General features: G+C 40.5%; 1 protein-coding gene across 1 annotated transcript in view; it reads left to right on the top strand.

The window, feature by feature from the left end:
- Nucleotides 1-13,906, top strand: part of LOC119729732 (guanine nucleotide-binding protein G(q) subunit alpha) — a 37,307-nt gene that overhangs the window by 7,029 nt on the left and 16,372 nt on the right. The window contains exons 2-3 of the mRNA XM_038202447.1: nt 7,296-7,480; nt 13,372-13,526. Coding sequence (XP_038058375.1) covers nt 7,296-7,480; nt 13,372-13,526 — 340 coding nt within the window. The remainder of the gene's footprint in view (nt 1-7,295; nt 7,481-13,371; nt 13,527-13,906) is intronic.

A 13,906-nucleotide genomic window follows, 5' to 3' on the forward strand; every position in this document is an offset into this window, starting at 1 on the left:
TGTCTGTACGCAGTGGGTGAGCTGCAGGTGCTACGTTGGGCTTTCGTTTTTGAAAAAAAGAACCGTTGGACTTGCTGCCCAATATCTGTTTGCTTTGTGCGGCTTCAATGCCAATTACAAAAAAAAATTCATTCAACGTCTGGGCTGTGGTTGCTGAACAGGCACGGTCACCGTGGCTTACAATATTTAAAATTATGTTAACTTTGAAAAAAAATATTGAAAATTTGGAAAGCCTACATTAGACGAATGACAGTCGTAGGAAGCGTTGTCAACATCGTTGAGTAGCAATGAAGTAGCTGAGCAAAATAATTTCTGTTAGGCCTATAAGAGCACAGCAGTACCATGTTTGCCCTGGGAATGTTGAAAAATGTTTTTGAAGAATATATCGTAAATACTATCTTGAGAAACACAATTAATTATTTGGAAATACATGTAATTCTCCCTTTGAAGCCAGATTCCTGTATTGTGCATCTAAAGAATACAAAAAGGAGAATTACACAAAAGTTTGTAAAATTTAAAAATACTTTTCAGCCTCAATGTACAAACAGTTGGCCTACCGGTAAGCAGATGATTTTGTATTTAGATTGTTATGCAAAGTGGTTCATTCAGCTATTTCATTTGACATCAACTACATGTACGTAATATTCACGTGATAGCCAGAAAATAAAACATTGGCTGAGTCGGGATAAGGACAGGGTTGATGGTTACCACATTGAACATTCTCATCAATTGCTGAAATACTGCGAGAGTGCAAAAAGCCATATTGTTAGGGAATTAATTGCAAATGTGCGTGTACAAAATATAAGTAGGTAAACGTGTGTGTTGATGGGATGTGTTTTAATAAGCTTGATGAACAGCAGATGTTACGTGTACAATGTAGGTGTGCCGGGGGGGGGGGGGGGGATTTTCAGGGAAATTCCCCAATTGCAGCCAAAAACAAAATCCCCGAAGGATATGGCGCAATCTGTTGAAAGTAGCTGTTTTTTTTCCTAGAATGCATGACCACGCCTTTTATATTTCCCATGAAAGCGATAAGGCCAACAAAATAACAAAAACCTGTGTTTCCTATCATCCCACTAGACCTACATTGTAGAAAATCATGCAGAACTGCAGTGTATTTATCTTTTGATTAAAAAAGAATGGAAACTTAATGGTGCCACATTTCAACAAATTTAAGACCTTTTTTTGGGGGGGGGGGGGGGGGTAATTGGTCCACAGTGCGGTTTGCCACACCCTGCAGCGAAACCTTCATGTTTAAACAGTGCATCAAGGCAGAATGGAACGGTTGTTTCGAATATTTCCTGTTACACTTGGGGAATGCAGGCCAAAAAAATTAAAATTAAAATTAAAATTAAAATTAAAAAACAAATATTTGACCATCATCCCACCCTATTTTTCTGGCTAAAAAAAATGAGCATAAAAAAAATGTTTTCATGAAATAGGGGACACAATTTTTTTCTGCTCTTGGTCTAATGAAAATTTCAAGAACCATGTATCTTTACCTTCCCAGATTTTTTTTGTCTGGAAAAGAAATGATATGTTTCCGATGTCTTGTGACAATGGTGGAAGCCTATTCACTGCCTGTGTACAGAACCATTGTTCAGCACACAAATCGTTCTCTCCCATTGACGCCTCAATTCACACTAAATGACAGTGTTGATGTTATACTTACTTACACACATATCTAACATAAGTAACACATTTATACTGTAATTTAGTGGTGTAGGACATGGTCAAATAACAAGAATTATTGAACAAAATATAGGACATACATGTAGGACATACCATCCCTGTAAATCATTTGTGTCACAACAATACCACACCCTGCATGTCATACGGCATGTCATAAAATATTTTATCTTATTGCCGTGGAATATCATACCACCTTTTTATCCTTTTGATTTATTGGTGTACTTTCACCCTAACTCCCTAGGCTTTTGCTGGGATTGAACCTCAATCCTGCAAAACATTTTTTGCAGCTTGCGTTTACTCTAATGTGGTGTTCTCTTTCAAAAACTCTTAACGGTTTATGTGCATTTATTTGAAAACAAGCTGATTTACCCGATCATAGATGATTTAGTTGAGAAGACATGTAGCTATAGAAAAGCAATTTACGGTGACGCGATCTGAGGCAATTTCTGACCACGTACGATAGTAAAACAAAAGATCATCTTTTAAACATCATTTTCGAGTTTGGAGTCATTGAATCAGCTGTTCTGAGCAAAAGAATATTATAGTAGGCTACAATTTTTATTCGGGGAAGAAAAAGTGGGGGTAGGGAACCAAACGATATTGCCCGCTTTAAAATGTTGGGGTGGGGGTCCCCCGTCCCCCACCGATTGACGCCGCGCCCATGATAATTATGTACCATGGCATGTATAACTGTCTGTAAATTTTCCCGTTGGTCTGTTAAATTGCATTTTGTGAGGCAGTCGCGTTTGTTAATGTGGGAAAACTGAGTTGAAAGACTTACCGTATAGTACACAGGCGAAGGCTGATTGTACTGTTTTGACAGTAAATCATAATGGAATAAATCGTGAAGGTGGCATTTGCAGTAAAAATGTTGAGTGTGTTACCATAAAATTACATAGTCTGAATCATGGAGGAAGGTCATTATGAAATTGGACTCTTCAACAAACGTAAACTTGAACTTCTTACAATTTGCGAGACCCGCGAGGAAAAAGTCGATTTAACTATTTTATTCAAGTTGGCATGGTTCAACCATAATATAAGCAAGGCCAAACAGCCAACAACCGCCAATATTATTATTTATGCACTCTTCGTTATTCCAACCCAACATAGTTCAAAGATCACAATATTTGAAGCAATGCATCGATCCCTTGTTGATTTACCCGATCATAGATCGGGTAGGGCGTAGAGTTGGGGATGAAAATGTGGGGAGATGAATGTAACTGGGGGATTTAGTTGAGAAGACATGCAGTTATAGAAAAGCAATTTCTGTGGTGCGATCTGAGGCAATTTCTGACCACTAACAATTATGTACCATGGCAACAGTCTGTAAATGTTCCCGTTCTGTTAAATTGGCATTTTCATTTGTGGGAAAACGTACTTGAAAGGCTTGCCGTAGTACACAGGCGAAGGCTGATTAAGAAGGTCATAATTAAGTTTCAGTATATTGGACTCTTCAACAAACGTAAACTTGAACGTCTTACAATTTGCGAGACTGTCTGCGAGGAACTTGTCGAGTCAACTGTTATTCAACTTGGGGCAACCATCTATATAAGAGCAAATTTACTCGGCCTCCTGAAACGATCTGAGACCGCGGTCTTTCGCCACGCCAAAATCGCTCCACGTCCGTGGAAAAATGTGGAGGGTGTCTTACGCCGGATCGGACACATTTTCGTTGATTTTTTGTGTGACTGCGTTTAAGATCTCGATGTTTGAAGCAATGCATCGATCCTTCGTTGATCCCAGACAGGCCCCCGAAATTATAACGCAACACTGTGGCGGGCAGCGAACTCACAACGCTCAGCCTTGGTGGAAGCATGGAGCTGTATTAACACACGATGGAAGCAACAGAGCACTATCACGTCACTCACATGCTTGTGCTTCAAATCATGCAAATAGCGAGAACCGTAGACCCAACCTCGTTTCCAGGGTGTGGAGCAGGCTGCAGTACGCCTTGCCATTGACAGTTTTGCATAGCCCGGAAATACTACGCAGTGTAGACTACGCAGTGGTCAGACCGTGGTCAGACCGCGCAAGGCATACTTAATGTGTAGTCCTTCTGAGTATTCGTTGCACACGGCGCAGGGGCGGCAAGCGAAGCATATGAAAGAATAGGGGCACTTGGTGGCCACGCACCATGGAGAAAACATATTTTACCAAGGTCACCCCATAACACAATTTGGTGAACGCTTTTGCAGAACGGCTGAGTAGAACACGTAAACGAAACCCCTACGTTGACCTCGCTGACCTCGCACAGTCTAGACACGCAGAGAAGCCAGCACAGGGGGCGGCCAGGCAGTCAACGTGAAAGCGCACACGACGGCAAATTCCTGCGAAAAGGCAGTCACGAAAAATCGACGAAAAGGATCGCCGGTCCGTACGGGAAAATCAGGACGACCCGAAGTGTCCGACCCGGCGGAAGACACCCTCCGTATTTTTCCACGGACGTGGAGCGATTTTCGCGCAGCGGGAGCCCGTGGTCTCGGATCCTTTCAGGAGCAAACATCGTCTCGGGGGCGAGTAAACTTCTCTCTTATATATATAGATTGGACACTTGCATTCCTTGCCATTCGCAAAGTGTCCTCCATTGGCACTGATGAGAATACTACACAGCGCCATCTACCGTTGATGCGCAGATCATATGATCACATTATTTTCATTTGTAGTAATCTCTGCTGGGTATTAGTAATGTGCGCATGATCTTCCAAAGAAATGTTGAAGATGTTGCAATTGAAACCATGTGGCGACGCAAGATATACTGTACATCCGATTACATTGGTACATGTAGGTGCACTACAGTGTATGACGAGAGCTGCCCTGAAAGGTATGCATATCTGCAGATTCGGCCTTGACTCGGCTGAACTGCCTGGAATCGAGTCTGTGCATAGTCACTCTGAGGGGCAGAACACCAAGTATGTACGTACTGTAGATACATGATGCTTAACAACAGTCATCCGAACGACGACGACTAGACGAAATTCATGCATTGGATTACCCAGAATTCCTTTGAGATGAGTGGAGGAAATATGTGAGCTGGGAGGATTTGCCACGATTTCCTTCAATTTTGTATGCAAGCTGAATGTGCAATTTCAGGTTTTTGTTTTCAAATGCTAACTTGCTTTATTTACCTACATGATAAATACAAAGATTTTAGTGGCCTTTTTAATATAGCCTGTACTTTGTTAAAGATGTGTAGGTACTGCTACGTACGTTACCCTCATGCATACAGTGTAGATTTTTCCATGGAGTGTCCAGAGACATTACTGTTGAGTAAACAGTGACAATTTGATCAGAATGCTAAGGTCATCTGATCTGTAACATGTGATCAATATGTAACATTGTTGAAGACAAGAAAAAAAAAAGGGGAAGATAGTCAGAGCATACATGTAGTAACCAAAATGTCAAGTGTTTATTCACTTGTTCTTCTCAGAAGCATCGTCCTCTTAATCAAAACAGGGACAGTTCTACCTAAGGCCAGCGTACATTTAACCAAATGTTTGTTTCACTGACCAGTACCACATGGACCTCATGTATGGGTATACATGTAAGACCATGGGTTTTTAGCTCTATGGTAAGACAAAAAACAGTATGCGTGCAGGACCATATCTACTGCACGTATGTAATCTGTCGATGTCTCTACGAGAATGACACTTTGTGAATGGTACATTACATGTACATGTAGTTAGAAGCAACAATACATACATCACTGTGACCGAACATCAGACTACAATTTTAATACACTTTTGGTGATACAAAGTAATAATACATGTAATTGATTGTTTCTTTATGGAATATTTTTACCTACCGGTATGTTCATTTACATGTGAACAAAAAACACACAAATTAAGCCGATCCAATCCCAGCTAAATAATAGCAATAATCCCAGCTAAACACCACAGGCAAAAATGATGTTTGATTCATTCGCCAGACTCAAAATGCGCACTATGACTCACAAAAGATATGCAACGTCTTTTGATCATACTGTGCATAAAATGAACATCTGCTAATAGCAAGCCCATAATTAGCATGTCTGATCATGGAGGAAGGGTCTGACATGTACTGGTACATGTAAATGTTTCTGTTACGTTCATCCATCAAACGTCCGACATAAGTCTCCTTGAGCATGCAGATTTCAAGCCTGCATTGTACATGGTACGTGTACCATGCACCTCGCTGTTTCACCTAAACAGCAAGTCATGGTTTTCAAATTTCATTAACCAAGGTAGGGAAGAAAAAAAAAATCATTAAAATTGGACGCAGCATTGCGGAGCAATTTGACTACAGAAGCCAAAATCTCCTTTGTCGTCTGTCAATTTTGACTTGATGGTCTTGTGTTGCCTGGGCCCGGCCACAAAGCCCTCAATCCTTCATGCAGGTCAGCGTAAACCATGCGTGTAGTCGGGACAATGGGGATTGGAGTGGGAGGCATAATGTTAATTGTAGGCTGGAAATGTTGCCGAAAAGGTTGCCGGGGCAACGGAAACCACATTTAAAGGTGCTCGCTTATTCTTTTTTTTTTTATCCAGCATGGTGTCATGACATGGCTAATGTACACACGCATGCATATTTGTTCCTTACTGAGTGGTCTCTGTGTGCTTCAGGTGTTGAGTTTTTGTAGTTTTTTTTTTAAAGGGGGCTGTTAATTTGGTTTCATCAACACATTTTCAGTCACAAAAACTTGTATTATAGCTGGCAGCTCTCATGGGAGTGAATGCAAACGTATGCAGAAAATGCAGCTCTGTACAATTTACTATTTACATTTAAGTTTTGCCAAGCAAACCTTTTATTCCCCTTAGTTATGGTGGTAAACCTCACCTCCCTTGGCAATTACTACATTCTCCAAAGTCAGCAATCTGCAGGAATTTCTGTGTATTTGTGGTCACTAATGTCAAAAAAATGTGCTTAATTTTGATGTGTCTAGTTCAGACAAGCCACTCTCGCTTTGAAAGTTCCACAGAGGACCTTGTGCCTCTTCTTCAGTAAAACCACTCCAGCGATTTCTGTGTGATTCTGTGTGTGGTGAGAGTGTGTATGTGTGAGAGTGTGGTTTAACTGTACATGACACTAAACATTATTTTTTGAAGAGGACATGTATGTTTAATACAGGCCTCATGCATTGCGGGTGTCTCGGAGGGTATTCTTTGTTTTAATTTAGTAAAAATGAATTCACAATAGGTTTGCTCACACCTATCCTAGTGATACAAGACCATTTCCCTCTAACTCCGTCCTAATGCATACATGTACATGGAAGGTCTGTTGAGATCACCCAAACTACAGGTGCATTGTATTTGTAGTGAAGGTGTTCCGAGAAATTAAAAAAAAGAAGCCATTATTAACCCTAACTCCCTACTTTATGAAATAGAGGACCAAGACCGTCAAAATCCATCATTGACCACTGTATTGGTGTATTTTGATGGACTTGGTACACATGGCATATCTGCCAAAATTCCCCAAAATGGGAGGATGGATTTTGATGGAGTTGGGAAGGTTAGGGCTAAGATGGAAAAGCTGAAATCTAGGCATTGCAGGGTGTAACTTCAGGAAACCTCTTTTACTAGAAGACAAAAACTTGACTTTTTACACATTTTTCCTTTCCATTTCTGCAGGTACTGGGGAGAGTGGGAAGAGTACGTTTATCAAACAGATGAGGATTATCCATGGGTCGGGCTACTCAGAAGAAGACCGGAAAACATTCACCAAACTGGTATACCAGAACATCTTCATGGCGGCAAATGCAATGATCAGGGCCATGGACACATTGAAGATTCCCTACGGTGACCCGTCAAATGAGGTCAGTCAATTTCCTCCCAAGACCCATATAACTTCATTTTAAAAACTGTTCTTAAACCTATCCGCCTTGGCCCTTTTAAAAATTTGCAAGGATGCATCCTCAATCCTTCAAAATACTCCAACTGCCTGCATGGGAAAATTTGATACAATTTTCTGAAATCCTCCGAACTTGTTCCTTATTCCTTGAATTTGTTTCGTGGAGGAATGACCACTGCCTCAATCCCTCAAAATCCTCCAACAATCACTGTTAATACATTGAGGCAGTGCTGATGATATCCGGAAGCAGTGCCGCTTGTATGCAGTATAAAGTAGGCCTCAATTATGCATGGTTGAACATACACTTCAGTGTCCTACCCTGTGACTTTGACATGATGCATCCTCCAAAATCACTGACACTTCCTTGGCATTCAGCCTCAATCCTCCCAGACTGCCTGGTTGATTTCCGAGGATTGAGTAGGGTTAGGGTTAATGAATTTCCAGGGTTTCCCCTTCTTGGTTCTTTGGATTTCAATGTGAAGAGAAGATGTGTGAGTTTTATGGGTGGATTTAGGTTTAATATTTACAGAAACTGTGGCTACTTTAACCCTAACCCCCTAGGCCCTTGTTGCTTACAACCATCCTCAATCCTCCAAAAATTTTCAACTCCGCCTAAATTTTTCAAAATTGTCAGACAGTCCTGCCTCAAAATGCATTCATCCTCAATCCTCCTCAATCCTCCTCATCCCAAAACTTTGCACTCGTGTTTAAATGAAGGATAACCAACGCCAAATCCTCAAAATCATCAGACAGTCCTGCCTCAAAATGCATTCATCCTCAATCCTCCAAAATCCTCTTGTGCTTCAATCACCATTCATCCTCAATCCTCCAAAATCCTCCAAAATCCTCATGTGCTTCAATCATCATTCATCCTCAATCCTCCAGAATCCTCATTTGATTCAATCACCATTCATCCTCAATCCTCTAGAATCCTCCAAAACCGCCAGGAGGATTTTGGAGGAGTGAGGTGGGTTAGGGTTAATTAAGGGTGCTAAAAGTTAGAATAATTTGACGAAAAGATATTTGCAGAGTTGTATCATTCGGGGGCTCGATATTGCAGGCTTTCAAATGTTGGCAGGTATGACATACTGAGCTGCTGAAGCTGACTGCAACACTGACTGCAATGCGCATCCTGCTTTATACCAACCATAGAGTCATGAGAAGAACGGGTCACAGCTTGCTTGACGTAAACCACAGTGCTATATGTGACCTGTCATCTCTGGATTGTCATCTTGATGAACAGAATGATAAGAAATCCGGTCCGATATCTTTAGAGTAATGCACGGTGAATGATTCCGGGACACCTGATGTCACTCATCTTATTCTTTCATGGAGTTGGAGGGGAAAAAGTGAATGAAATCTTACATGTATTGGCAAGCCCAATGGTGGATCTGGTGGGGGGGGGGGGGGTGTTAAGGGGTCCAAAGCCCCCCTCCCCCCTCCGTGGGCGGCACAATATTGGAAAAATCATGCAGGAAAAAAATTGGCACCAAAAAATATTCAAAGTGCTGAGGATGAGACAGCTTTTAATTCGTGAGTTTGTAACGTTTTTTTACAATTTAAATCAAAGACGATATATACCGGTACATTGATAAATTGAATCCCACGTCCCTAAAACCCTTTGTATTTTTTTCTCTTAACGGAGACCCATAGATACATTGAAAAAGCTGCCCATTTGTAATATGATCCACATGTTGTTGACTTTCACAATCAAAATATTGGGATGTGCACAAATACTGAACACAAGTCCAAATCGGTTTTATTAGTTTCAACGACATGACTCCATGACCCCTTGGTCCGAAGTGTGCATTGGTTTACACGATGACCCGAAGCAGTGACCCAGATACCAGGAAGTTGAGTGGGCCTCTTCAAGACTGGACAAAGCAATTGTAAACACCCCTTCAAGCGATTGCAGTTTTAAGTTGGGCCAAATGTAAACTGAAGTTGACAAGAATAAGTTGTAGGTATATAGGTACAATGCATTCAACTGGAGTGCACAGAATCAGTGCATGCTGTGTGGGATATCATATATCCTGCAGGAACCTCTCTACATTGTTATGTGTTGAGGGTTGGTGTTAGGGGTACCCAGAAGAGACCTTTGTGTTACCCAGCCCATATGAAATAGTTTACATGTATGTAAGTGTAAATTTCATCCGTGTTTAACATGGAAGTCATTAGGCCACGCCCACTGCGCATACATGTATGCAGGCAATATCACATGCACCTCTCCAATGCCATACTGCATCTAGATGGAATCACACATTGTACCCACATGTTCACATGCCAGTATGCGTCAGACATGCGTGCATGCAAGTCGGAGGTAAATCGTGGCTGTGATTGGCCAAAATAACATGCAGTGGGAGCTTTAGTGGATCTGTTTATTGGACCTGTTAAACAAATCAAAGTGAACATTTCCTCAAGTTTGTCACAATTTTTTTCCCCCGATGATTGAAGCAGATTTCAGTGAATATTCTCGAGCAAGGTTCCTAGTTTCCAAGCAGTAGCAGATGTTTTCAGTTCCCAAGGTCATTGTACTTTTTTTTTCATTGGTTCCCCATCATTCCATTGTATCCATTCCCTACCCAGGGTACCAGCATATATGTACACATAGTTGTCATTGGTTGCCATCGGTAACCATTGGTTCCCTTCTCCCCTCCCCCCCCCACCCCAACCACCAATTGTGGGTCAAGGCAGAAGCCTACATGGCCGGCAGGTATCAGCGCAAGCGGCACCAACCTGCCTTCCCCGGTATTATAATTTCCGGGTCTGGAGATGACTTGAATGAGCGGACTCTATGGGGGTGATTATGTCCCGTTCTTCCTTGTGCATTGTAATTTGATTGAGAAGGAAACTGACTGTTCATGTACATGTAGCGAGTGAAAGAGCTCGGGCCGGCTAAACAAGGAAAAAGCTCTGTGTGTTACCTGTGAATTTAACTCAATCCCTCTGCTGTTTCAGCAAGGAAATGGGAAATCAAATTGTGTAGAATGTGCTGAGCTAGGCCCAGCATTTTTTTTTTTTACAATTATTTTTTTTGTCCGTTGCTATGACGTTTGCGGTTTAATTCCAGGAACGTATTTTCATGTATGTTCAATCGAAGAATGACAAGGATATTTTCTGCTCAAATTTGTTACTGAGAGATGAGCTTGTTTTGAGGGAATTCTTTGTACTAATCACATACATCGTAAAACTCACTCAATCCTTGAAATAATGAAATTAGACATCACTTCAGAAATTTCATATTTTTTTTTTAATTCCTGACCTTGACCCCATCAACTCCAGGAGATTCGCCACTAGGAGGTCCATTGAGAAATGCAATTCTTAACATTCTAAGCTGGGTACCTGGGCTATTACAACATGCATAGATACATACGGTACATGTACATGTACTTTATTACCGGTACAGGTACATGTACATGTATGTTTGCATGTACAACCACTTGCAAAGCAGAAGGCACATTAAAAATGAAGGGGGGGGGGGAAAAGGATACATAATGTAAATTCTAATCCATTATGCATCGCAGTTTATTGGGGACACTTTTGAACTTGGGCAAATTTGTTTTTAATTAAGCTATTATGATTACATTTATGTAACAGTTCAGAAAGATCATACCAGTACATTGTTTTTCCCCAATGAATATTTCACATACATGTACCATACAGTACAAGTACATGTACGTATCGGTACATGTACCAGTACATGTAAATGTTACAATGTACATGTATATTCATAGTATTAAAGCAACTGCATAAAAATATGCAGGTACACAACAGGGCAGTTCATGAGATGGAAACAGGATGAATAAAGGATTGCCCTTTAAAATGAAATTCAATTCAACCAAAGAAGCGAACTTAACAGGTTTCATACTAAAAACATTACAAACTGTAGCTGAATTCTCTATACATTAGCAATTTTCGTTACAAAAAATTACAATTCTCCATTCTTTTAAATTACGAATTACATGTATTTCAAAATGGTCTCTTGATGATTGCTATGAGCTTTAGTTAAAATTAACATTGTGCATTCATTGCACCTGTGTGTCTGTACATTTATGTATGACAATGATTAACCACAACCTTCCCAAATCCTCCAAAAATCCTCTTTGTAAAATGGAGGATTTTGCAGGATTGAGGCTACATGTATATGGCAAAAATGTGTGGCTGATTTTGGAGGATGCACTGTGTCAAGGTCTTGGGCCGGTCCTTGTTCTGTTTATGCTCAGCCGTGCATAAATTTAGGCCTAGATTATATTTGAAATCGTCCACACTGCTCCAGGATGTCACTGGCTCTACCTCAACATATTGACAGTGATTTGCGGAGGATTTGGCAGGATTGAGGTAGTGGTCATCCCTCCAAGGACCATATTCAAGAAATTAAGGAGGATTTTGCAGGATTGAGGCTGTATGCAATTTTTACATGGATTCAGTTGGAGGATTTTGCATCCTGGCAAAAATGCCTAGTTGTAGTTTTTTTTTTCAAACTACAACATGTACAATGTAATGGGTGAACTGGAATGCATTGTCACTAATGCATTGTTTTCATTTTTGATAATGGCAAATCACTAGCTGTATGTCGATGGTCAAAACTTGTCAAGCAGATGTTCCGTTGTATTAGTAAGCACTGCTACGGATACAGGCCATTTCAAAGAATAATTAAAATGGATGAAGTCATACGATATGGGCTTATTATCATCAGTTCAAGAGAAATCATTTGGTGGATGTCCCACGATGAAACAAAAGTGTGGGTTGCACTTTTTTTGCGGAATATGTAGACCTGCATGTACACCCAGCAAGATGGGGGGGGGGGGGGGGGGTGGAAGGAAAGAAACAAAAATAACAGCATTTTTAGTTTTGTAATTGTGACCCATAAAATTCCTTAATTCCATGAAATACATGAAATCAATATTGGGTTTTGCCCTTCACCGTACAAAAAACACTGTGTTGTTCCAGGGATTGCCAGAAAAAAAAAAAAATATGAAATAGACCTATACAGTGCACTAGGCCTCTGAGCAGTTGACACTTTGTGACCACAAGAATCCCAATTCAGAATTGGGACAAAGCTTACGGACACAATGGCCATTCATCCAGACAGTGGCTTAGTCTGGTTGTGTGGGATGAGGTACATGCATCGAGATGCCTCGGCCATGGATTTTCTTGTATCACACGGCTGTGCGGACAAAAAGGGAGCTTGTCTCGATCAAAATGCCATTGAATGGGTAGACCATGTTTTTGGGCCAAAGAACATGTCAACTGCATTGTGAAGTGTTCTGTTGTGTCATAGTTCCTGTGGATGATGTCACAAGTCGCTTGCCTACACATAGGACTCAAATTTCAGTGGGTGGGGAGTGATTTCAGCTAGTACGTGTGACAACATCTTGGAATTTGGTTTTCTTTACCTGCTGTTGATAAAAAAAAAATCGTTCTGATTCTCAGACCTCCGTTCAAACATCTTCCTCTCTACGTGCCTTAAAACCTCACACTCCAACTTTGTAACCTTTTCCTGAATTATCCGTAACATCCTCAATCCTCCAAAATCAATCAAGTGGTTTTTTTTTTAATTGTAGGATTGAGGCTGCATGTCAAAAAAAGGTGTCAGTTGATTTTGGAGGTTGCATTGTGTCCAGGCCGCAGGCTGTACCCTGCATTGTTTATGCTCAGCCATGCATTATAAAGAAACATAAATTTACGGGGGGAAAAATACACAATAGTAATTTGTAGAGGTCAGTGTGTAATGCAGATAAATGGATGCAAGAAGACCAAATGAAATTGAATCAGCATTATTTGTGATCTTTAGTAAGTGTCTGTAAATGACTCTGATAATTTTCCTAATGTTTCGTTTTTCTTTTCTGTCCACAGAGAAAGTCGGCAGATGTTAGATTAATAGACCATGAGACAGTAACACAGTTCGTAGAACCAAACGTAACGTACATAGAAAGTATATGGGCCGATTCAGGTATACAGGAGTGCTACGACAGAAGAAGAGAATACCAGCTCACAGATTCAGCAAAATAGTAAGTTTTGTATTCACGGGTACCGCAACCAGTCTCTGTTTTTATGGTGGAATTAAAAAAAATTACCTTTTTCATACACCTTGTACATGTATGTTAAACCCTCAACCAGAAGATTAATATCCCTGATCAACTAATGGAACGGTGCAAAATTAAAGGCACATCTACCGTAGGTTCATTTGCATTTTTCCAAAAAGTAACACACTGAATTGTCAAAAAATTATTTATGTAAAAGATAGGACTGTTACAACCCAGTGAAAATATTCTGTCTGGTTTGCTATCATTTTAAAAGAAATCATGACATTTCCAACAATCAGTCAAATGACTGATTTTTGGAAATGAAGACTATTAATGACAAAATCGTGTTTTGGGGATCATAAAGT

The sequence above is a fragment of the Patiria miniata genome, unplaced genomic scaffold (assembly GCF_015706575.1).
Source record: "Patiria miniata isolate m_02_andy unplaced genomic scaffold, ASM1570657v1 HiC_scaffold_21, whole genome shotgun sequence".
Lineage (NCBI taxonomy): Eukaryota > Metazoa > Echinodermata > Asteroidea > Valvatida > Asterinidae > Patiria > Patiria miniata.